General features: G+C 39.4%; 1 protein-coding gene across 4 annotated transcripts in view; it reads right to left on the bottom strand.

The window, feature by feature from the left end:
* MYZAP (myocardial zonula adherens protein) overlaps window positions 1–23,148 on the bottom strand; it is a 52,245-nt gene that overhangs the window by 23,118 nt on the left and 5,979 nt on the right. The window contains exons 2-8 of one of the 4 annotated variants that reach the window (XM_014944532.1): window positions 22,786–22,875; window positions 12,298–12,456; window positions 7,665–7,757; window positions 5,126–5,239; window positions 4,105–4,257; window positions 1,041–1,166; window positions 62–190 (exon numbers count right to left, since the gene is read on the bottom strand). In XM_014944532.1, the coding sequence (XP_014800018.1) occupies window positions 62–190; window positions 1,041–1,166; window positions 4,105–4,257; window positions 5,126–5,239; window positions 7,665–7,757; window positions 12,298–12,456; window positions 22,786–22,875 (864 nt within the window). Of the gene's footprint in view, window positions 1–61; window positions 191–1,040; window positions 1,167–4,104; window positions 4,258–5,125; window positions 5,240–7,664; window positions 7,758–10,276; window positions 10,422–12,297; window positions 12,457–21,483; window positions 21,574–22,785; window positions 22,876–23,148 lie in introns of those variants that run through there. The other 3 variants (XM_014944533.1, XM_014944534.1, XM_014944535.1) reach the window with 3 other exon arrangements.

Consider the following 23,148-nt stretch of genomic DNA (forward strand, 5'->3'; position numbering starts at 1 on the left):
AAATAAAGTTTCCTCCATGCACTTCTGCATTTCCTTTAAAGGCAGCAATCAACTCTCATACCTCTCCCATGCGTTCAATCAGCCGGTCCAGCTCACCGATTCTCTGGTCTTTTTCCTGTATGCTTGTTTCTGTAATCTGCATTTTCTTATTTGCCTCTTCAATAGCCTTCAGAAGCCGATTTGTTTCCTCCTTCAAATAAGAGGATTTACAGTAACATTAACATCCAATTTATTAATGAGGAATTATTTTTTTTAGGCTATAGAGCCATGCTAATAGCTTTTTAACAGAGCTCAAAGCTTTTCACTACCCCTGCCCAGAAGTTTGGGTGAGCTATAACCCTAAATTTGAACTGTAGAGAGCAAAAATTTGGGACTCCTTGAAGTACATGGTTATTTGTAAAGCATCATTATGACAAATCTGAAAAACAACTTTTACCCATTTCTTAGATATTTGATTTCCGTTCTGAGGATGCCGTGAATTAACAGCATAAATTAAAAAAATGCTGTTGCAGAAGACAGTACTTCAAACACCGAAGTTTGCCATGTCCAGCTTTGTACTTTTCTCACATATAAAACAATATGAATAGAAAGACACTGAGGAATCTGCCTTCCATCTCAGTCATTATCTACCTTTATCAGTTAGAAAAATGCAGTGACTCATAGAAAGGTTTTACTTGGGAGTGGAGGGAAACCAGGGGACAGGAAGAGTTCTTGCTCCAGTAGCATTCAGTGAAGTTGTTCCTCCTCCCCTTCTTAAACTATCACTAAAACTGGACATTATCTTTTCCCTTTTTTTAGGGAATCAGAAGTTAAAAAACCCAATGTACACCATTTCAAATTTTGTACTTTACATTTTCATTACTATTACTGTGTTTGAACACATTCTTTTCTCAGCCCAAAAAAGCTTGGGAAGCTTAGTAACTGTGGCATGACTAGGCACAGAGACAGGAGAGAAGGAACACATGCCAACTCCAGAGAGTTAGGTGACTAAGAAACGACACCCAAGGTAAGCACCACTCTTACAGACGGGCTGTACGTACTAGGAGGATTTCTTTCTCTGCTTTATGTTTTTGTTCCTCTTCTCGCATTTTTTCCTCATACTGACTATACAGTTTTCTTGTCATCTCTCTCATGACTTCAGCATTGGCTTCCTGTGACGATTCCACCTATGAGAGGGGAAAGTTGACCCATCAGTCAGTACAGCGCTGTTGGCAGCAGGAGAAAGAGTTCACATGATGTTAGAATAGCACTTTGAACTTCAGCTCCACCCTGTTATAAATTTGACAGATTTTCATTTGCATCAGGACCTTTCACAACATTCTGCCAATATAAAAGTAATCCGAACTTGCAGAAGTTACCACTTCATCAAGTTTCATGTTGTCTGAATTTAAGTGGTCATTACTTATCCAAGCCCAGGCTATGTCTCTTTACTGACCCCTCCTTAACAGCCTCCAAGTCCCTCAGTTTCTTTCCCAATGAAAAGATACTGTCTCTCCCAATTTTCCTCTTTACTGACCCCTCCTTAACACCCTCCCTCAGTTTCTTTCCCAATGAAAAGATACTGTCTCTCCCAATTTTTCAGGAGCATAGATTAGAAATGGGTCTAGAGTCTAGACCATCTCTAAATGACCATGAACACTCAAAGCAATGATTACTTTAAGCAGGACCTAATATGTGTTGTTAACTAGGTAACACAGCTGTATCCTCCCTCCTCTCTCTCGCTTTTTCACATACTGCTCTTTGTGTAGGCACAAGAACTGAGGTAGCCTGGAGTAAAACACATCAGGGAACAATCAGACTTAAAATTAAAATACTCAGGGGTGTGGAAGGGTTAATTTTAAACTACGGGAACAGAAACTTTACTACTGCTACAGGGAAAAGGGCAGGAATTGTAATTCAGAGACAGGATTTCCCCCTTCTGTTGGCTCAAAACACTGACTGAACCACACCTTCAGTGATTAAACATCAGATAAAACACTGACAGGTTAAACCATCTACTCCATAAACCACAATAAAAGCAAAGTAGAATAGCTAGTCCAGGACTTACTTCTCTCACTAGAGTTGCTATAAATCAGACAAGGTTATAGTGAAATGCTGCGGGTGCTAAAAAAGGTAAGGAAGAGAAGGAATATCCTGTCATTTGGAAGAAGAATAAAGCGCTCCCTGCTGACCACTACAGTTTACAGGGCTACAAAATACCTGGTTCTGATGATAAAGGGTTCGGGGTTTGGGTTTTGTTTTTATTTCAAGGACTGAAAGATTTAATAAACCCTTGTGTTTATCTTGCATGGTGGGAACAAGCTGTTTTACTACCCTGCAGGAGAACGACCGTGTATTTCATCCTTTGAAAAGGGACTGAGCCCTGAAGGACTCTGCTTGTGCTGCAGTTGCCCCTTTGGCACCTCACCAAGACCAACACTGGGGCAGAGACAGTAACCTGCACTTTGTGAGAGAGAGCAGAGTTAATTTAAGCTTCAGTACAACATGAAACCCTCCACATCTCAAGAAGCCTGAAAGAATCGTATCATTCAGACAAAGCCAACAATCAAAACCCAGAATCCCTAAGACACACTGAACTGGAATATGATCTCTGGCACTGCTTCTCCACCATTCCTTTGCTTACAGCTTGAGCAAAAAGGAGAGTAAAAACAAGCATTAAAAGGTAGACACATCGGGGCATCTATTCTAGTACTCTTAAGCAATGTCTCCAAACCTCAGTTATTGTTATGATTGTATGAATAAACTGAACCTACTTAATAAGCTACATGGGCGTGCTCTCCTACCCAGAAAATAAATCATGGCACATGGTAGTTACTGCTTTTCAATGGCTAACCTCCCAGATTCCACACCATCCGCTTACATTCACCCCTGGAATTAAATCCCACATGTCTTGGCATCTTTGATACACGATTTTATGTTTAACTTTCAAAGACAGCAATGAGGTATTGTATCCACTAACTTTGTAATAAAACTACAACTTTGAGGGCAAAATTTGAACTTTTTACTCATTAAAGCAGGGCATGTATTCTGCAGACCTTGACATGCTTGAAGATAAAACAAATCGTTAAGTATTCAGTTGAACTGGGACTTTAATTGTGGTTCTCTGTCCTTAAAAGCAGGCATACCTTTCCCTGACTTGTTGGTGCACGTCCTTAATATTTTAGTAAAGTCCAAATTTCTGTTTTGAAATCTTAGTTGCATCAGCTTTGCTTTCGAAATTGTTTTTTCCCTCTTTTTATGTCCTCCTCACAATAGCAGCTACAAAATACAGCTATTTTTACAACCTGTAAAGCTTCACTATAAGAGGAAACTGGAACATGAATTTAAAATTGAAATACATGTTATTGTTTTCTCTTTTAAGCATTCATCATTAAGCATGAATGCAAGTTAGTAGAGACCCAAAATGAAAAATCTTCTCTGACAAAATTAAGCATGAATAAACCAGCAGTCACCCTTATTTCACAGTGACAAATTCTAATCCAGTACTGTATCTAAATTAGTCTACTTTGAGCAATTTAAAGAGAGACAAAGGTTTCCAGAAGAGGGTTTGTTGTTTTGTTGTTGTTGGTTTTGTTTGTTTAAATTAAAGGAATGCATCTGGCAGATGAAGGAAGAAAACAGTCAAGCTTTCTGGCACATAAAGCCTTCCAGTTTGCATTTTATTCCCTTGCATTTCTCTGAAAGAAATAGCTTAATTCCCTTTCCAAGACACTTGCTGTATCTGGTGACCATATGCTCATAAAACTTAACAGATTACCTATTAAAAATTGTGCAATACCAAATAAACAAATTCAACATCAAGAAATTCCTATCGCACTGTGCAGAGTCATAATATTTCTTTACTAACAGCAATGGACACTAATAACTATTTAATGGTTTGAATTGTTCACCTGCCAACATCCCTGAATCCCAAGTTATGGAAAGACTGACTGCTGCCAGCTGAGATCCTTTGTCATTGAAATGGTTCTGATTCACAGGAATATGTCAGCTCTAGCAAATGATGGAGGCATGAAGAATCCTTTACAAATAAGGCCAAGGAATTCATTTAACATACCTCTAATGCCCTTACTGTGCAACATTTTTAGGGGAGTTTATATACCGCACCTTTAATTTCAGTAACTGATTTTCAATTTGTGCTGTTTCCAGTTGCTTCTGCTTCTCTCTCAGCTTTTCCATAGATTGCTCATGTGTATGTTTTAAATTCCTTATTTGTTCCCTTATATCAGTGTTCTCCAATGTAACATCCACTAGAGTTTTCTGGAAGAAAAAGACAACTCACATATTAAAAATCACAAATAATTTGGTAAACTAATATAATCAAGAGATTATGGAACAGACAGATAAATGCAGTGTGAACAGTTTTGCAATTTTTAACATTTAGAATTATGGCTTTTGTTGTACTTAGTTTGCTAGAAGGCATTTCCATGAGGAACATGCTCACTGAAATCAAGTCCTGCACCAATATTAACAAAAAACCAAAAAAATACCCACACCAAAAAAAAAATAAATAAGGGAACATGGATAGATTCCAGTATGAATGCTACTACCAGCAATCTTCCTTTCTTCTCCCCAAGGGACATGCTATACATATTAAATGCACTAGACTGAGAAACACTGTAACACACAAGAAAGCAGGAATATTAAGTTGTTCAGCTTGGATATGTGGGAATTTGGAAGTCTTTAAAACAGAAAATTCATTCCCAGCTTCTCTGTCCCCCTATATTTCACAGGTATGTAAAGTCTCACAAGTGTTTAGCATCCAATCATGCCACTTCCATTTCTGTTAACCAGTGAAGGTAGAAATAAGTCAGGAGATGTACCATTTTGCACAATACAGATCACATTTTCACCTTAGATATTTTGTAGAGACATGACTAGTGGCATTAGTCTGCTGCTGATCAATATCTCTTTGTTGTATGCTATTTTTAACAGTTTTTTTTTTTAAACATAGGTGTCAGAATTTATTTTTTTTCTTCGTTTCCTAAATTAGCTTAGATAACCCAAGACAGTACTTTATGGCCTTGTTTAGTGAAGAATCTGTGTTTTCCATCCATGTTTAATGTATGCTTTTTAATCCATGTCAGAAAAGGAAGATGTCAGCTGTCAAACAGCTATTAAAATGTACCTGCAAGTCTATTGATGCTGATGTCAAGGAGCTGTTCATTTCACTAAAGCTATCTAAGGCTGCAGCCTGCACTCGCACATGATTCTCTAAGGATTCCTGATGAGCATTTGTCACCTGAGCAGGAAAAAAAAAAAAAAAAAAAAAAAAAGGTTTTATGTAGAATAATGATCAAGTTTACCTATGCTTTCAAAGTTTCAAAGGGAGCTACAGAAGAGAAAGACCCCATGGTTAATTTTCACAGTACTAGGATGCTTAAAATATACAGGCCTCAAACCGTATTCTTGCACCTTAGAAACAAGCAAACAAAACTGAGAATCCAAATATGCTAACAGATATAAGGCACAAGTACTATGTTTATTGCTAGTCTGTAATCACTGTAAAAGCTGTTCTTTTGGACAGGACAAGAGGACATTTGGCAGATGTCTATTCAGAAAGTTCATATACAGAGTGGGCAGATAGTAAGAAGTCACAGAGTGAGAAGCAGAAGAATGTAAGAAATGAGAAAATCTAGAAAGGTTTGGGCGAACTGTAAAATAGCCTTAATTAAGAAGGAACTGACTAATAAAGCATGTGAAGAAAAGCAACATCAAGACGACTTAAGGATTAAACAATATGAAACAGGTAGGAGATGCCAGCAGAGAACTCTGTTGTGTGAAAATTTATTATCTTCTATTATGTACAGACATGTACTTAAGAACTGGCGGGAAATAAAAAGGCACAAAATCACATCATTTAGGAAAAGACCAAAATCCAAACATTGTAAATAATTATGTACCATCCAATAATAAAGAGAAAAAAATGTTACTAATGAAGGCCGGCTCACATTCTTAGACGGACCAGATTTGTTTCTTGATAAATACAGAAGAACACTAGGGACTGATACGGAGAACAATGAGTGTTTAGTTATCAAGCCACACACAGATTAGGTCAGCATTGGGAACAGAAGCCAAGTAGTTAGTGTTAACCCTATATAAACATGTGCTCACATGAAAACAAGCAAACAAAAGCAGAAATGCTTTGGATGGATTAAAAAAGTTACAAGATAAGAACTTGTGTGAAGAAGCATTACTGCCCAGGGCAGGATACTGGAAGTAAAAATTTCAAACAAACTTTATGAACCAGAAGTAGTCCTGGAAACTGATGGGGGGGAAAAAGCACAGTGATTCAAAGCTGAAGCAAGGAGTATATAAAGGATTTTAAACAGGATCCCCAAATAGCATGAAAGATGGCAGTCACGTAAAACCAAAACCCAAACAAACAAAAAAGCATGTATTAGGTACTGGTGCTTTCTTTCAGGCACTCCAAAGTATTAACAACGGGGGGAGGGCATCTCATAATGTGCCATTTATATCAGAAGGAGCACTTCATAAACCACTAATTTGCTCCAGAACTAGATATTCTGTTAGAGCTGGTCAGAAACCCTTAATTGAGAGATGTTCAGGTTCAGGCAGGATTTCTACTGGCCTGACAGAAGATCTGGAAGTGCAGGCTGTAACCGTTGCTATTCAATAGGGATCAGCAGCACAGAGGACAAAGCTGCATCTGAATCAGCATTTGCCTTCATGCATACTAGGTGGGAGACTCACCTTGTTAAACAATCTTAAAGATGCCAACACAGTTTACAGAAATTCAGTTTTCTCTCCCTCCTCGTCTCAAGTTAAGGTGATTTTTGTTGGTTTTGGTTTTTGGGGGTTTTTTTGAGACTAGTCGCCACAGAATAAAAGTGCCAGTTTAACAACAAAAGGAACTGGCAGCCTCCAGATGAGGATGGCAGAAGGGCACAAGTCAGGGTCCCAGTCCCTTGAAGTCAGAATATGTTTAATTGCCAAAGCTTCATCTGAACCAGGGCTGTGAAAATCAATGTTGAATATAAAATACACAGCAAGTTTTCAGGGAGATTTTTTGGACCAGACAAGTCAGCAGTTCAATGTGAAGGATGCTTCTACAGACTACAGCAACATTTATTGCTAAAGCAGCGTTGTCAGAAGAAGGAGAGGTCATTGAATGACCATCAAAAGGTTCAATTAAGAACTAAAAGGTAAGGAATTTTTAGACCTGTCAAGCACTTTCACACTAAAGAATATTGCTACTTCTTTTACTATGATGTTTAAACAATAAATAAAACAATTTAAAACAATAAACCAGAGTAAAACAGTAATATCTGTTGAAATGTCAGCAACTAAGTCGCATGTTACTCCTAATTATGTAAGTTATTTATTCAAGTCACCTGGTATCTTACTGGTACAGACATCTCCAGTAATTACCAATACACACAGACAATGCTATAAAGATCATTCTTTTATTTCCAATGAGGCACCAATTAGTAATTTCATATGCAAAAGCATCCCTGTCCTACTTTACTCTCCTGGAGGGAAACATAAGCGAATAAATAAATAAATAAAAGTATAGATGTCACATAAAACAATGAACTGGAGTGGTTTGAAAATTATTTCTGTTCTGCTGAAGCCAAAAAAAGTTTCTAGATAACACTGGGACAGTTATTCTCATATGCTTTCCCTACAAATGAACATATACTTACTTTCAGTTCATTCGTAAGCTGCTGTATTTTTCGTTTCATTTCATCATATTCACCATACATTTTCTTTCTAACTTTTTCCAGAGTTGCTCTTACCTGGTGTCAGAAAAAAAATCAAATGCCTTTATCAAACTTACTGATGATACTGTTTATACCAGAATACGATTTTTTTTCTATGTCCTTCATTGCTACTTTCAGTAATTTCCATTAGTAATATACATTTTTCATCAACAGCAATTTATTCTTAAGAACAAGACAAAAACTTGAGTTACAAGACTTCTCTACATTGAGACGATATGATTAAACATCTGAGTAATTCTAAATGTCTCTGTACACACTTAGACACCTGTAAATTAATTTCAATTAAATTATCCATAACTCATTCTAACCTAATTACTAAAGGAATTTAAATTAATTTGACCATATAATGTTTTCTTTCTGAAAAAGACGCATCCACACATGATTTAATACACCTTCATACTTTTTGAAGTGGTTAATCAGTTTTTCCTGAGTATGTCTTGAAGATAATCCCTTTAAATTTGGACTTCTAGGCTCATATCTAGCTAAACAATTTACCAATGCAATTTCAAATGTGAAGAACAGAGAACTCGATTTTATTTAAGAACTACGGATGTAAATTATACCTTGCCTTTTCTATAAAAAAGCAACAAACAAAAACCCCACCAACAACCCCAAAAGAAACAAAGAGCTTGCTGGAAGCCAGTTTGGGTTTACATGCCATTGCAATCATGCACAGACCCAATCTTCTCAAGATCACACATTGTAAACACTAGTTAAATGTTTGCCTACAGTCTACATTCCATCTATGTAATTCAAACTCCTTCCCCCCCCTTCACCTCTATCAGGCACAGCCTGACAGCAGATAATCTGGGGCAGCAAGCTCGCCTCCTCTCTGCACAGCTTGGGGAAGGAGCGGGTGGAAAACATTTGTAGGGCCTTATACCAGAGGGGATGTTTCTAGTGGCTCTGCTGCGCTCCCGCTCCCTCCCAGAAAGAGGGACACTGGCCCCACATCTATGCACGGGGTAGGCACAAGCCTACCCCAAACTATGTACTCCCTTTAGGATGAGAAACATGGAAGAAAGCTGTCTCCTGCGGTGCAGCTCAGGAAAGCAGACCTCACCCTGTCCCTACCCACACGCACACACATTCCCTCTTGGAAAGTGCAAATTTGACTGGGATACAGAGGAACTGTCAGCAGTTCTGACGTGGCCTGTCATTTTTGGTCTATTTAAGTCAGCATGTACGTGACACAAGGTGAGGACTCTTGTTAAACTGAGCACTCTGCTTTTAAAGACAAACTTATCTGGCAGAGCAAAGTTCACAAACTAGCACAGCTGAACACAGCCTGCAGAAGATGGGAGAGCAAGGGCCAGTAAGTACGTCTCTTCCCATGTCTCTCCCACTTTTTCCTGAAAGGATCAGTACCCTGAATGCACGTACAAGACATGCAGGCCCCCCATGCACAAGCTGGCTGTGGTCACTGAAGGGCAGTGAGATGCTCCCGGTCCAGGCAATCTGTCCCAGGCACCAGAAAGCAAGAAGCTGGGAGAGCTGGACCCGCCGGGTGCCAACTCGCCCATCCCGACACCTCTCCAACCGGGCAGACAAACTACCCAGGTGGGACACCAGCAGCTCATGTCCCTCCCCTGCACCCTGTACTGACATACCCCAACGGGGTGCAGGAAGGGCAGAGCAGGGAATGCTGCGAGCTAACAAAGGGTGAGTAATAAAGCAAGTGCTGATAGCCAGAGACCAGACAGATGTGAACAGCACACGTAATTACAGTCTCTTACACTGCTGGCTCGACTCAGCGTCCCTCCCTGTTACATCAACTCAGTTTGCACTTGAATCAGTGTAACACGATAACCATTGACCAATAGCTTCCTGGGTGGTGAAGGTGGATGGAAGGAGAAGGTCAAATTAGTCGCCCTGGGTTAATTAGGGCATTATTGCCAAAGTCTGAGAGCCAAGGACTGACAGGCAAAGAGATGCTGAGTTTCAAGCACAGAAATGTTGTGGGTTTTTTTTTTTTTTCCAGGAGAGCTTCTGCAAATTATGATAAATGAGCATGGACAGAGAAAGTAGTACAAAGTCATTCTTATTAGGCTGACTATTTTAAGCCTGCCCCAAAATATACCCAGGTGATTTTTACTATGTCACCTAATTTAGGAGCCTTTTGAAAACTGGGGGGTTTGGGGACCTGGGAAGCAGAGGAAGAAAGGAGAGATATCATCCTTTCAGGTGTTAGCTTGCATAGTTTCTTCCATATCACATTTGAAATTACAAAGGCTTCAGGACAGGAACGCCAAGATCTGTTTGGAATTTTGCTTGCCCAGCTGTCGTGCAGACAGCAAGCATTAACAAGTATCACTTGGCACAGAGGCCTTGGGTCTGGACTGCACAGTTCCCAGGTATACAGCGTGCTTTTTTCCAACTTGAATACTAACAAGGCAAGCTTTTAGCTTCCGAGTATGTTCCCAACTCAAATTCAGTGTTGGCCTAGACCTCAGTCATCCCACATACACTGACAGCTCTACATAAATATATGGAAAGGATATCTGACAAATTTTGAAGCTGAAAGCATAACTCACTTCTTTAATGTAATTCATCTCCTCTTTCAGCTGATCAGCTGACCAGCCGTAAACCACCATCTCTCTCTTATGGTTGTTGTCAGTTCGGTGCACAACGCCATACACCATCCCATGGGACAGCTTCCCTGGAGACATGCCATTTGGTACATGGTTGCAATCATGCACAGACCCAATCTTCTCAAGATCACACATTGTAAACACTAGTTAAATGTTTGCCTACAGTCTACATTCCATCTATGTAATTCAAACTCCTTCCCCCCCCTTCACCTCTATCAGGCACAGCCTGACAGCAGATAATCTGGGGCAGCAAGCTCGCCTCCTCTCTGCACAGCTTGGGGAAGGAGCGGGTGGAAAACATTTGTAGGGCCTTATACCAGAGGGGATGTTTCTAGTGGCTCTGCTGCGCTCCCGCTCCCTCCCAGAAAGAGGGACACTGGCCCCACATCTATGCACGGGGTAGGCACAAGCCTACCCCAAACTATGTACTCCCTTTAGGATGAGAAACATGGAAGAAAGCTGTCTCCTGCGGTGCAGCTCAGGAAAGCAGACCTCACCCTGTCCCTACCCACACGCACACACATTCCCTCTTGGAAAGTGCAAATTTGACTGGGATACAGAGGAACTGTCAGCAGTTCTGACGTGGCCTGTCATTTTTGGTCTATTTAAGTCAGCATGTACGTGACACAAGGTGAGGACTCTTGTTAAACTGAGCACTCTGCTTTTAAAGACAAACTTATCTGGCAGAGCAAAGTTCACAAACTAGCACAGCTGAACACAGCCTGCAGAAGATGGGAGAGCAAGGGCCAGTAAGTACGTCTCTTCCCATGTCTCTCCCACTTTTTCCTGAAAGGATCAGTACCCTGAATGCACGTACAAGACATGCAGGCCCCCCATGCACAAGCTGGCTGTGGTCACTGAAGGGCAGTGAGATGCTCCCGGTCCAGGCAATCTGTCCCAGGCACCAGAAAGCAAGAAGCTGGGAGAGCTGGACCCGCCGGGTGCCAACTCGCCCATCCCGACACCTCTCCAGCCGGGCAAACTACCCAGGTGGGACACCAGCAGCTCATGTCCCTCCCCTGCACCCTGTACTGACATACCCCAACGGGGTGCAGGAAGGGCAGAGCAGGGAATGCTGCGAGCTAACAAAGGGTGAGTAATAAAGCAAGTGCTGATAGCCAGAGACCAGACAGATGTGAACAGCACACGTAATTACAGTCTCTTACACTGCTGGCTCGACTCAGCGTCCCTCCCTGTTACATCAACTCAGTTTGCACTTGAATCAGTGTAACACGATAACCATTGACCAATAGCTTCCTGGGTGGTGAAGGTGGATGGAAGGAGAAGGTCAAATTAGTCGCCCTGGGTTAATTAGGGCATTATTGCCAAAGTCTGAGAGCCAAGGACTGACAGGCAAAGAGATGCTGAGTTTCAAGCACAGAAATGTTGTGGGTTTTTTTTTTTCTTCCAGGAGAGCTTCTGCAAATTATGATAAATGAGCATGGACAGAGAAAGTAGTACAAAGTCATTCTTATTAGGCTGACTATTTTAAGCCTGCCCCAAAATATACCCAGGTGATTTTTACTATGTCACCTAATTTAGGAGCCTTTTGAAAACTGGGGGGTTTGGGGACCTGGGAAGCAGAGGAAGAAAGGAGAGATATCATCCTTTCAGGTGTTAGCTTGCATAGTTTCTTCCATATCACATTTGAAATTACAAAGGCTTCAGGACAGGAACGCCAAGATCTGTTTGGAATTTTGCTTGCCCAGCTGTCGTGCAGACAGCAAGCATTAACAAGTATCACTTGGCACAGAGGCCTTGGGTCTGGACTGCACAGTTCCCAGGTATACAGCGTGCTTTTTTCCAACTTGAATACTAACAAGGCAAGCTTTTAGCTTCCGAGTATGTTCCCAACTCAAATTCAGTGTTGGCCTAGACCTCAGTCATCCCACATACACTGACAGCTCTACATAAATATATGGAAAGGATATCTGACAAATTTTGAAGCTGAAAGCATAACTCACTTCTTTAATGTAATTCATCTCCTCTTTCAGCTGATCAGCTGACCAGCCGTAAACCACCATCTCTCTCTTATGGTTGTTGTCAGTTCGGTGCACGACGCCATACACCATCCCATGGGACAGCTTCCCTGGAGACATGCCATTTGGTACATGGTAGAGCTCCTTATGGGTACAAAAAAAAATAAAAATCAAAGGTTATTTTTAAAATCAGTACTAGAATAAAAAAAATCCAAACAAAAATACAGTAACATAGGGGTAGGAGAGACAGCCAACTACAGTGAAACCAAAACCTAAGTACCTAAGAACACTAGTTCCCAATTGTTTGGGGGCCAAACTGTCAACCTTCATGTTTTGGGAAGATCAATGATCAGTTTATAATTGATAGAGATGCTAGAGATGTCTAATTTCCACTGGCTTTAATGGAAAGGTACAGCTAGAGCCAACGGATTGGATTTGCATAAGGAGAGGTAGAAGCATGTGACAGAATAAGTCATCCTGGCTTATCTTCATTCACCAACATACTATGCCACTTTTCTGCATTCTTCCAGAGCACTGTCAGCTCTCAGTTTCCTTTAAACTTCTTGCAACCACGGAATCACCCCTCACTGTCCAAACTCCCTGCTGCAAGAAATATAAAAATTCACAAGTTTAACTTTAGAAAGTTCTCGGAAGAAACAGAAATTAAAACATTTTAGGCAAGAACCTTAAACTGAGCTCAGAAAACATCTGTTTATCTTGCAGATAAAGACTCCTCTTACTCATCAATACACTTAGTAAGAAAAATATTAATGCAAACAGTAGGAATCATTTCCTTCTGCATGTAAATAAATGTCCACAAGGTCAGATGTATCCACCTGTCCGCTCACCCTGCCTCACTTCCACCCAGAGAAAGTGAAGCATTCACATGAAATGCCTCAGTCTCCAGAAGTACTAATTTCTCTTCTTGATTACAAAGAATTTAAACAACTAGCTTAGATGAAGACATCCACATCATGACTTTTTAAAAAGAAGGGAAAAAATATTCTTACCTAATTTCAAATATTTGCAAACTAGGAACCTAAAATTAGAGGTTATTTCTGAATAGAAAGTCAGAAAGACACAATCTTGGAAACATCGCTGTTACTGCTTAGCTTTGCACATTGTTTGTGAAAGGCCGGTGCTAGGGACAAATCAGGTATAGAAAGTTCAGCAAAATTATCTCTCTCACACTAGCTATGCTAGATACAACATTTCAAGACCAGGCGGGATGGGGCTTTGCACAACCTGGACTAGTTGGCGGTGTCCCTGCCCATGGCATGGCGGTTGGAACTAGATGGGCTTTAAGGTCCCTTCCAACCCAAACCATTCTCTGATATCAGAATACAGGTAAATTTGAGAATGTTTACTACATTGACTTTAGAATATGTTTGGTTTTGTTTTGTTGTTCAGTAATGACATTGTATGAAAACCAACAAAACTTTTGAGATTGTTTACTAAATCAAGAGTCTAAGCAGCATCTAAAATCTGTTTGACACCAAACAGAGACTGGAAGAGATGAGGATCAGCATCTTATATCCATCTGCAGCTGCATCCTAGAGAGTCGCCAGTCCCCAGCATGTCAGATGGCAACGATAGCATCAGCAATCTAAAGCAGCAGCACTTTCAGTTTTGAGCAGCCAAACTAACACAACTCTGCTGGCAACGTAAGAATAAACAGTTCTTCACTTAAGGGAAAAATAAACAGGAAAATCTACTTGCATTAAGAAGAATGTGTAAAGACAGACATTTGTTTTATATTGTGCCCCTCCCACATGGTACCGACAGATTTTCTCAACATTGTTAAGTCCTACACATTTTCCTTTACCGTATCATTAATAGCTTAACCATTTTGATGAAGCTGTGGGTGTGTGTATGCAGGGCTGGGAGAGGACAATCATAGAGCAGACATCTGATAAGAAATGTTTCAGGCCAAGAACAACAAAGCTATAAAGCATCATTTAAAAATAAACCTTAAAACCATTTAATGGAATAACATTGGGCAACCAGCCCTACGTATACATGATATAATTTTGCAGTTTGAAAGCATTATATGCAAAGCTTCATATCCCGATAATCAGAATTTTCATAACTATGTATTACTGGGGGTTTTGTTTTGCTGTTTGGATGCATGCAAACAAAATCCCACACCTGATTTTTTGAGACTAAAGAAAATACAGAAACTAGGTGGGGACACGACTCAAAACTTTCTTTGTGTTTGTTTGCTTCCAGGGTTGTACAGTTTCTTTGACAGCTTCGTCACAGCTCCTCCCCTGCATCTGGATAAAGGGATTACATACAAGTTTCCATCTTCCTGATAACAGAATGAATAATCACTTCGCTTGTTTAGTGGTTACCAAGGCACCAGACACAGAATTCATAAATCCATGCCCTTTACCCATGATCATTCATTTTTTATGAGGGGAACAGCTGAATACTAGCAAGTACCAAGATCCTTTGTGCCTCCAAAACATTAGCAGAATTGTTTAAAGTGCTCTTTGCAGAGTTCTGCATGAAAATTATGACCAAGTTCCTCATGTTTAGACTATTAAAACACATTCTAAGAAATGCTTTGAAGGAATTCCCCCTCCCTTAAGAAAGGCCTAGAAATTCAGACCAGTGGGTTTGCAGCTGGAGAATCACCATGGCACTTACATATTGAACAGACGAACAGACTTAAATTTACATCATAATAGGCAGTACATGCAGGATTAAGTACACACAAAGCTAGACTGGTTACTTGCCTCTTGCAACAATGCTAAAGTTGCCTGTTATCTTTATTTGCACAAGCCTCCCAAAATGCCTTTGTCACCTCTCTCTCAGATTAAAAGAATCTCCATCATCTGTTGAGTGTTCCAGTTCTACTGTGTGCTACTTCAAATACAGGATATTGCTTTTACCCCTTCCTTATTCCTCCTCCATATCACAATCCCCATCAAGCACCTGTTAAAATTTCAGTACAGTTCTTGCTTGATTTAAAGCTGCATGAACCAACAGCTATACAACTAACTGTACCACCAAAATGCATCACCAAGTATGCATCAAGTATACTTTGTTACTTTGTCTCCTCCCTTAAGCTACTTCCACCCATCTTTGTTTTTCTCTTTTCAGTGTTTTTTCCTTCTCTGCCTCATCCTCTGTTCTTCCTCTGTCATGTCCTGTGTCTCCCATGTTTCCTCTTCCACAGATCCTGGATTTTCCACATCCCCAAGGACTACAGAATGTTTTTTAAGTCAAACACTTTTTGTTGTTTTGCTCTATGTCCCACACATAATGACTCTCGGAACTCAGACGTTTTTCTGAGAAGGTCCTCACCAGTCTCCAGTGTGGTCTGCAGTGAGGCATCTCAGTGATGGTAACAGAGTAACTAAATACATGTAAGTATTTAGAAGCAAGTAAATACTGTAGAGCTACCCAGAAAAGTGCTTGAAGATGGAAGGTTCCATAAGATTAGTTAACCATTGCTGTTTAAGTTCAAAGTATCAGCCAGCTCCAGAGTACAGGGAAGTTCTCGATCCCCACCTTCCTGTGCACTCCCTGCACTGGAACAAGCACAGTTGTTGCCCCAGACTGTGCTCAAAATCCCCTCTGATGTGAGCCACTGATCTGAAATGGCAGATGTATCTCAAGCAATTTGTGAATACTTCTTTGTACCTATAGTCAAGTTATCCAACAGTCCAGGGGAACAGCAAGAACACATCATGTTGGTGCACATGAATACTACAGCAGCTTCCAGGAACGTGCTTTGTCTATGCTGCAACAACAGTCATGTTGCACTTGGTGTGATCACACAGCACATATTAAAGAAACACAGACCGTGTTTACTTAGTTAATAAATATTTAAAGCAGAAGCCTACACCCCAAGGTTGCAAAAGTCTTGATGATTGCCATGCATCCTGTTTATGTTTCTGTCCAAGGAAGTAGCACAAGTAGGATGAAAGAGGTGAAGCAGAGACACTACAAAAACCAACCCTAAATATGAGTTGTTAGCTGCTTTTTCTATCGCCAATGATTTTACTGGCATTATGTAAATAACACTGAGGAATGAGTTGCTTCCTAATCTATGCCTATCAGTTTTTGAAATGAAAGTCAGATGCCCCCATACTTTATACTTCCCCCCACCCCAAAACTTGGAGCAGAAGCCCAGAAGATGCATCTTATTTTGAGGGAAAAGGACATCTAATGTAATGATTAGCACAATTCTAGGGTTAGTATTCATATGGTCTTAAATTTGTGCTAAATCCTGATCTTCTGTTTACCTACACCATCTAAAAATTCTTTCAACCAGAACTATATCAGTTAAGTGAAGCTTTATCTCTTCTTCAACTGCCACATTCCAGAGGTTTCTGAAATATCCAGTGATCTTTTGCTTGTTCACTAATTATACAAAGAGTAAGAACATTCACACTGTTACTTAGATTACATATTTTCTGTTCAGTAAAATGACAAATTTATGATATTGACCTCAACAAAGAAAGTTACTGTGATCTGAAAAAAGGTAGCTATCTTTTTATGTTTTTTCATATTCCTCTACAGCCCATGAAACTCATGGTCCATTTATGGATGTTTCATGTATAAATAGTATTAAAATTGGGAAAATATGCCAAGACATAGACATGAGTGTTCTTAAATTCATAATGCTAAATAAGAAGCATCATTTAACACATTCCAACTTTTAAGCTCCTTGAAAAGTAGAATTTAGGTGCCTATCTCAAAAATCTATACACTACGAAAATAAGATACAACAAATACAGCAGTAACAACAGAAGTCAGTGGTATTCCTTCTGTTTTTCGTGTATTGCTGTTTTTAATGAAGGTGTCAATTAGTACACATCAAAAATCAAGCAATCAGCGCTGGAGAAACTGAGAAAGAGTAACACCAGCCACCTGTAGCAGGTGGACCACATTTGTTATGACACAACTTCTGCTGTGCTGATGGGAGTGGGCTGGCAGCAGCAGATCAGCAGGGAAAATAGGCACTGTCCTAGATCCGAGGTGCACAACAGCCCCACGTTCATTGCACTCATTCTTTGATCCAGACCTGACACAAGTTTCTGCTTGATTTTCTCCATCACATACAGGAGCAAATTCCCTTTCTGGTTTCTTGACAGCCTACTTTTTTGCTGGGGAAAAAAATATGTTTGCTATGCTTCTATATTCCTGCTTAGGAAACAAAAAGAGTTTCGCCTCTTAATTGCGCTGCTTTAAAAACATAAATTTTTGATGATATAAAGTGTTTATTTATATATAATATATAGTATATATAATAATATAAAAATATATAATATATATTTTTATAATCTTTTAAGGTTTTATATAAATATGTATTTTTAGATATTTATTTTAAAATATTTTTAGGATAAAGAGTTTGAGGATACATACATATAGCCAAAGTACCCATTAGAGTTTAAGACTAAACACTGCTCAAACTCTGCTGAAAGCCACAAAGACAGAAAAGTGACACAAATTTCTAGAATATTATCTCATTTTCATTCTCTTGTCAGTGTGTGCAAATGAAAATGGTCTATACATGTCTCTATATTGTGCCCTCAAACACCTAACCACAGCTTCCAATGACACTTCCAAATTTAGCCACGACAGCGAAGAAAGGGACTGATGGATAAAAATAAGCCCAATCCCAAAGAGGGACAATACAATTGTCTGGTAGCCCTTTATTATGCAAGACAAGGCAGGCTTCAGGACACGCAGATTATGCATACAATCTGACAAGCACAATATTCCTTTGTATTTCAGAATGAAGTAAACAGCCTCACACTGCCCTTAGCCACTGTCTCTCATTAACAGAAGTAAGGAACAAAATCAGGATGGTTTCAGATCCTCTCTGCCTAAAGTGCTAACAATTCAGAGACATTTAGCAGTAGGCTTTTAGCCTGTAAAAAGCACACAAACCAGTCAACCAGCCTCTACTTGTGACTTCAGTTTCCATATGCTTCTTTCAAGGTATCATAGCCTAAATAAGAATATAAAAATCCTTCCTGACACACTGGAGCACAAGCTCTCTCCCCCTTCAGTTTTTGAGATCCACTTCTGACTGTGTACCATCTGCCAGCCTTTCACAAAAGACGGGCAGAGGCCATCCTAGTACAGTAATGCCTCCAGCAATTTTCTTGGAACAAAACTGCCCAGCTCCATCACTTTGTTTTTATCTCTTACACTGGTTCATTTTTATTTCATGGATGTATAGCAATAAAAGAGACAATCTAGAAACAATGCACTGATACAGACTTAATGAAATACAGCATACATTTTCTGCTAAACTCGGACCACAGTGAAAAAGGCTAAGCCCACAGCTACGAATATAATCAATAAAGAATCAGTTCTGATTTGACATCAATCTCCAAAACAAGTTATTGGGAGGACTGGCACCAGCCAGAGCTTATGTGCAGTTCACTAGCTGATTTTGCAACTGAAATGTCTCTTAATGGTACTGAGCCCCAGAAAGAGAGAGAAGAGTAACACTTAGGCAGTAAGCCATCACTATGTCACACCAGGGCAGCTCAAAATCACCTCCTTCTAATGAAAGATTTGAAAGAGGAGATTACAACCAAATGTCACGCCATGGTGTATTTATAGTTTTCTGGCATTCCCTTTCACACAGCAAGGTCTCTGCTCTCCTCCTGCAGCAGCAGCAGGCAGGGAAGGAAGTCTGTATAGTCTGTATCTCTCCAATACTTCTCCTGCCCCAACGTGAGAGCGCCTGCCAGCCAAACTCATGCTGCCTGATCTGCCTGGGTGCTCCAGCAGAAACTGTACAGTCCCACAGATTACACCCCGCAGCTCATTTCTGTAAGTCACACTAATTTATTTTAAATACCAAAAACATTTTCCATGTTCCCAATTTCTTAATATTCAGCATTTAAAAACAGCATAGAACTCTAGATTCCAACAAGAGATCTGCTGTTAAAATTGAATCTTGGTGAAGCTGTATTTTTTGATCTCAAATTGTAAAGTGCAAGGCAGAAAACCAAGAAGTTCCCTAGCTCCTCTTTATTATCCCTATTTCCAAGAAGAGGGCACAGTTCTCATAGGACTGTGTGAGGATTATTTAACATTTGTAAAACCTGTTATTCTCAAAGTTCTTTAAGTAATTTCATTAACATTGAGTCAGTTGAACATGGGTGGATCAGCAAGATACCTGATCACTGATTTTTTTTAAATTAAATATTCCAGTAAGAGAAAAGTATCACAGCAGGACTACTCAAGAATCCTGTGTGCACTGTAACTGTGTACACTGTGTTACTGTGTAACTAATTCAAATACATAAGGCTATGCATTACATAGACTATAAAAATCTAGAGGTCATATATTACCGTCTTGTTTTAGAGACATGACCCAAAAACCAGTTCACGATCAGTGATTTTTTTTGTAGCTGCTTCTATACTATACACTATGACCATACAATCTGTAGGGCTATGGTACAATTATTCTGTGTTTTTCTAATTGCTATGAAATTGACTAATTAGATCCCATCTAGCTCTGAAAGCTGTATATATGCTTTCTTGAAGTCTTAAAATTGTGTAAAGTACTGAACTTTAGAAAATTGCTTAGAACATACAAAAAGTAAATCACATACCATTTTTTTGGTCTCAACTAAAAAGGACTCATCTCTTAAAAATCACTGTGCAATATACTGGAATGTAAAATGAGCCCAATAATGTATTTATTACCTTTCATATCCTCTCTTTAACATTCTCTGATATAAAGCCTATTTGCCTTTACTTGTATTATGGGGGCAACCACAGTGCTCATTAAATACAAGGTCCCACAGAGAAAAGAAATTGGTAGCATTACAAATTGTCCAAACCCTTGTCATTCATACTTCTTTCTTATTATTACACTACTCAGCACAGTAAGGTGAGTAAGCCCTGAGTCAATATCTATCCTCCTCAAAAACAAACTGACATTACTCTTTGGCCAGTCTGAGCATTTCTGCAATCAGATGCAAACTGACAGGAGACTGACAGAGTAAGGGGTGGGGGAAGCTACTCTTAAGTGTGACAACTAAACACCTCCATATGAAACGAATTATTACGATTTAATGGTTGCCCAAATTTAGTTTGCATTAAGGCCTCTAACCCATTCTGAATAGTTTGCATTAAGGCCTCTAACCCATTCTGTAACTAAGATTCATAGATCCTCAAGGACCTATTACTCTGCAAAGGCAGGTTATGAAAAGCTGAGTGCATGCAAGATTCCAGCACAAGTAATAGCAGATACGGAATCTTTATCTTGATCATTTTAGTTTGCATTTAAATTTATCGCTTTAAAATGTTCGTCTGAGTAATTTTACAGTTACTTTTGCTTCTGATTACCATTAAGAAATTATTTCAAATAAATTCTATTATTGTTTTGCTTCCTATTGTCCCATATTGCTATTCAGACATTGGCTCTGGTAAACTTAGATAAATCAAAATCAAAAAAGAACTTGGCTAACTGTAAATGTGGTGAAGTTGTGGAGCCTGTCCAGCTTCCCTTTTTAGTCTCCATCCTTCAGACAAATTAATCACCATCTATTACTCTGAAACAGCTCTTAAAGAACACGTTCTGCACCAAAGCAACTGCAAGATTTTTTTGCATGTGCACGCTACTTGCTTCTACAAACAAATTGCTGTTCTGAACCCTTCTACACACATAACTTTCAAATCAGTTTCATGTACCAACAATCTTGAATTCTTTATTTTGTATTTCTTATTAGTACATCACTCGTTACCAAAATTAGCCAACGCAGCAAAGTATCTAAGTCCCAGGCAAGCCAGCTCCCATACACATTAAGGTTCAAATCTTGCCCACTGTTAGCCTACATGAAACATAAAATCCCCTTCAGGTGAGGATCAAGGTCCTGTTTAATCCAAGACCCTGCTCTTGATAGCAATTTCCTACTCTTTAATATATAAATATTACAGTCTTAAAGGTACCTCGGTCACAGATCACCTACAATCCCTGTGCTGTTCCTCTGCCCCCATCCTATTTCACATGCAGTTTTGCTGTCCCCAACTCCCTGGCTCACAGCTCTCAGATGACTTGCTCTGCTTCCACATGTTCTTCAGTCTTCCAAGATGACTGGGCTTTGGGAACCCAAAACAACTACTTTCAGCTTCTGTGCATGGCAACATTTACTCCTTGTTTATGGAGAATTTGATTCTTAAAACTTACGGTTTTCTTTCTTTCAACTTCCTTCACTCCCTGTTCAGGCTGTGAGCCTTCATCAGGTGGAACAGTTAAGCGTAACCTACAGACATTCATCTGAAAGAAAAACAAAGGTTTGGTTTTAGATTTAAGCATGAGAAAAAATATTTTAATAACTTCCTCTACAGAATGAGCTGTACTAACATTCAAGCTTAAATTTGCTATTTTCTACCTACTGCCACACAGCTGACAAAAAGATATTTTTTTAAATGTTGGAGGGGGTTTTTACTGTGTAACTAAGATTCATAGATCCTCAAGGACCTATTACTCTGCAAAGGCAGGTTATGAAAAGCTGAGTGCATGCAAGATTCCAGCACAAGTAATAGCAGATACGGAATCTTTATCTTGATCATTTTAGTTTGCATTTAAATTTATCGCTTTAAAATGTTCGTCTGAGTAATTTTACAGTTACTTTTGCTTCTGATTACCATTAAGAAATTATTTCAAATAAATTCTATTATTGTTTTGCTTCCTATTGTCCCATATTGCTATTCAGACATTGGCTCTGGTAAACTTAGATAAATCAAAATCAAAAAAGAACTTGGCTAACTGTAAATGTGGTGAAGTTGTGGAGCCTGTCCAGCTTCCCTTTTTAGTCTCCATCCTTCAGACAAATTAATCACCATCTATTACTCTGAAACAGCTCTTAAAGAACACGTTCTGCACCAAAGCAACTGCAAGATTTTTTTGCATGTGCACGCTACTTGCTTCTACAAACAAATTGCTGTTCTGAACCCTTCTACACACATAACTTTCAAATCAGTTTCATGTACCAACAATCTTGAATTCTTTATTTTGTATTTCTTATTAGTACATCACTCGTTACCAAAATTAGCCAACGCAGCAAAGTATCTAAGTCCCAGGCAAGCCAGCTCCCATACACATTAAGGTTCAAATCTTGCCCACTGTTAGCCTACATGAAACATAAAATCCCCTTCAGGTGAGGATCAAGGTCCTGTTTAATCCAAGACCCTGCTCTTGATAGCAATTTCCTACTCTTTAATATATAAATATTACAGTCTTAAAGGTACCTCGGTCACAGATCACCTACAATCCCTGTGCTGTTCCTCTGCCCCCATCCTATTTCACATGCAGTTTTGCTGTCCCCAACTCCCTGGCTCACAGCTCTCAGATGACTTGCTCTGCTTCCACATGTTCTTCAGTCTTCCAAGATGACTGGGCTTTGGGAACCCAAAACAACTACTTTCAGCTTCTGTGCATGGCAACATTTACTCCTTGTTTATGGAGAATTTGATTCTTAAAACTTACGGTTTTCTTTCTTTCAACTTCCTTCACTCCCTGTTCAGGCTGTGAGCCTTCATCAGGTGGAACAGTTAAGCGTAACCTACAGACATTCATCTGAAAGAAAAACAAAGGTTTGGTTTTAGATTTAAGCATGAGAAAAAATATTTTAATAACTTCCTCTACAGAATGAGCTGTACTAACATTCAAGCTTAAATTTGCTATTTTCTACCTACTGCCACACAGCTGACAAAAAGATATTTTTTTAAATGTTGGAGGGGGTTTTTACTGGCAAGAAGTAATTCAAGGCCATCCCCATAATTACATACTTGAAATAGCAAAAATCCGTTTCAATCAACAATATGCTTTTATGTACTCATAAATGACATT

The sequence above is a fragment of the Calidris pugnax genome, unplaced genomic scaffold (assembly GCF_001431845.1).
Source record: "Calidris pugnax isolate Ruff unplaced genomic scaffold, ASM143184v1 scaffold70, whole genome shotgun sequence".
Taxonomy (NCBI): Eukaryota; Metazoa; Chordata; class Aves; order Charadriiformes; family Scolopacidae; genus Calidris; species Calidris pugnax.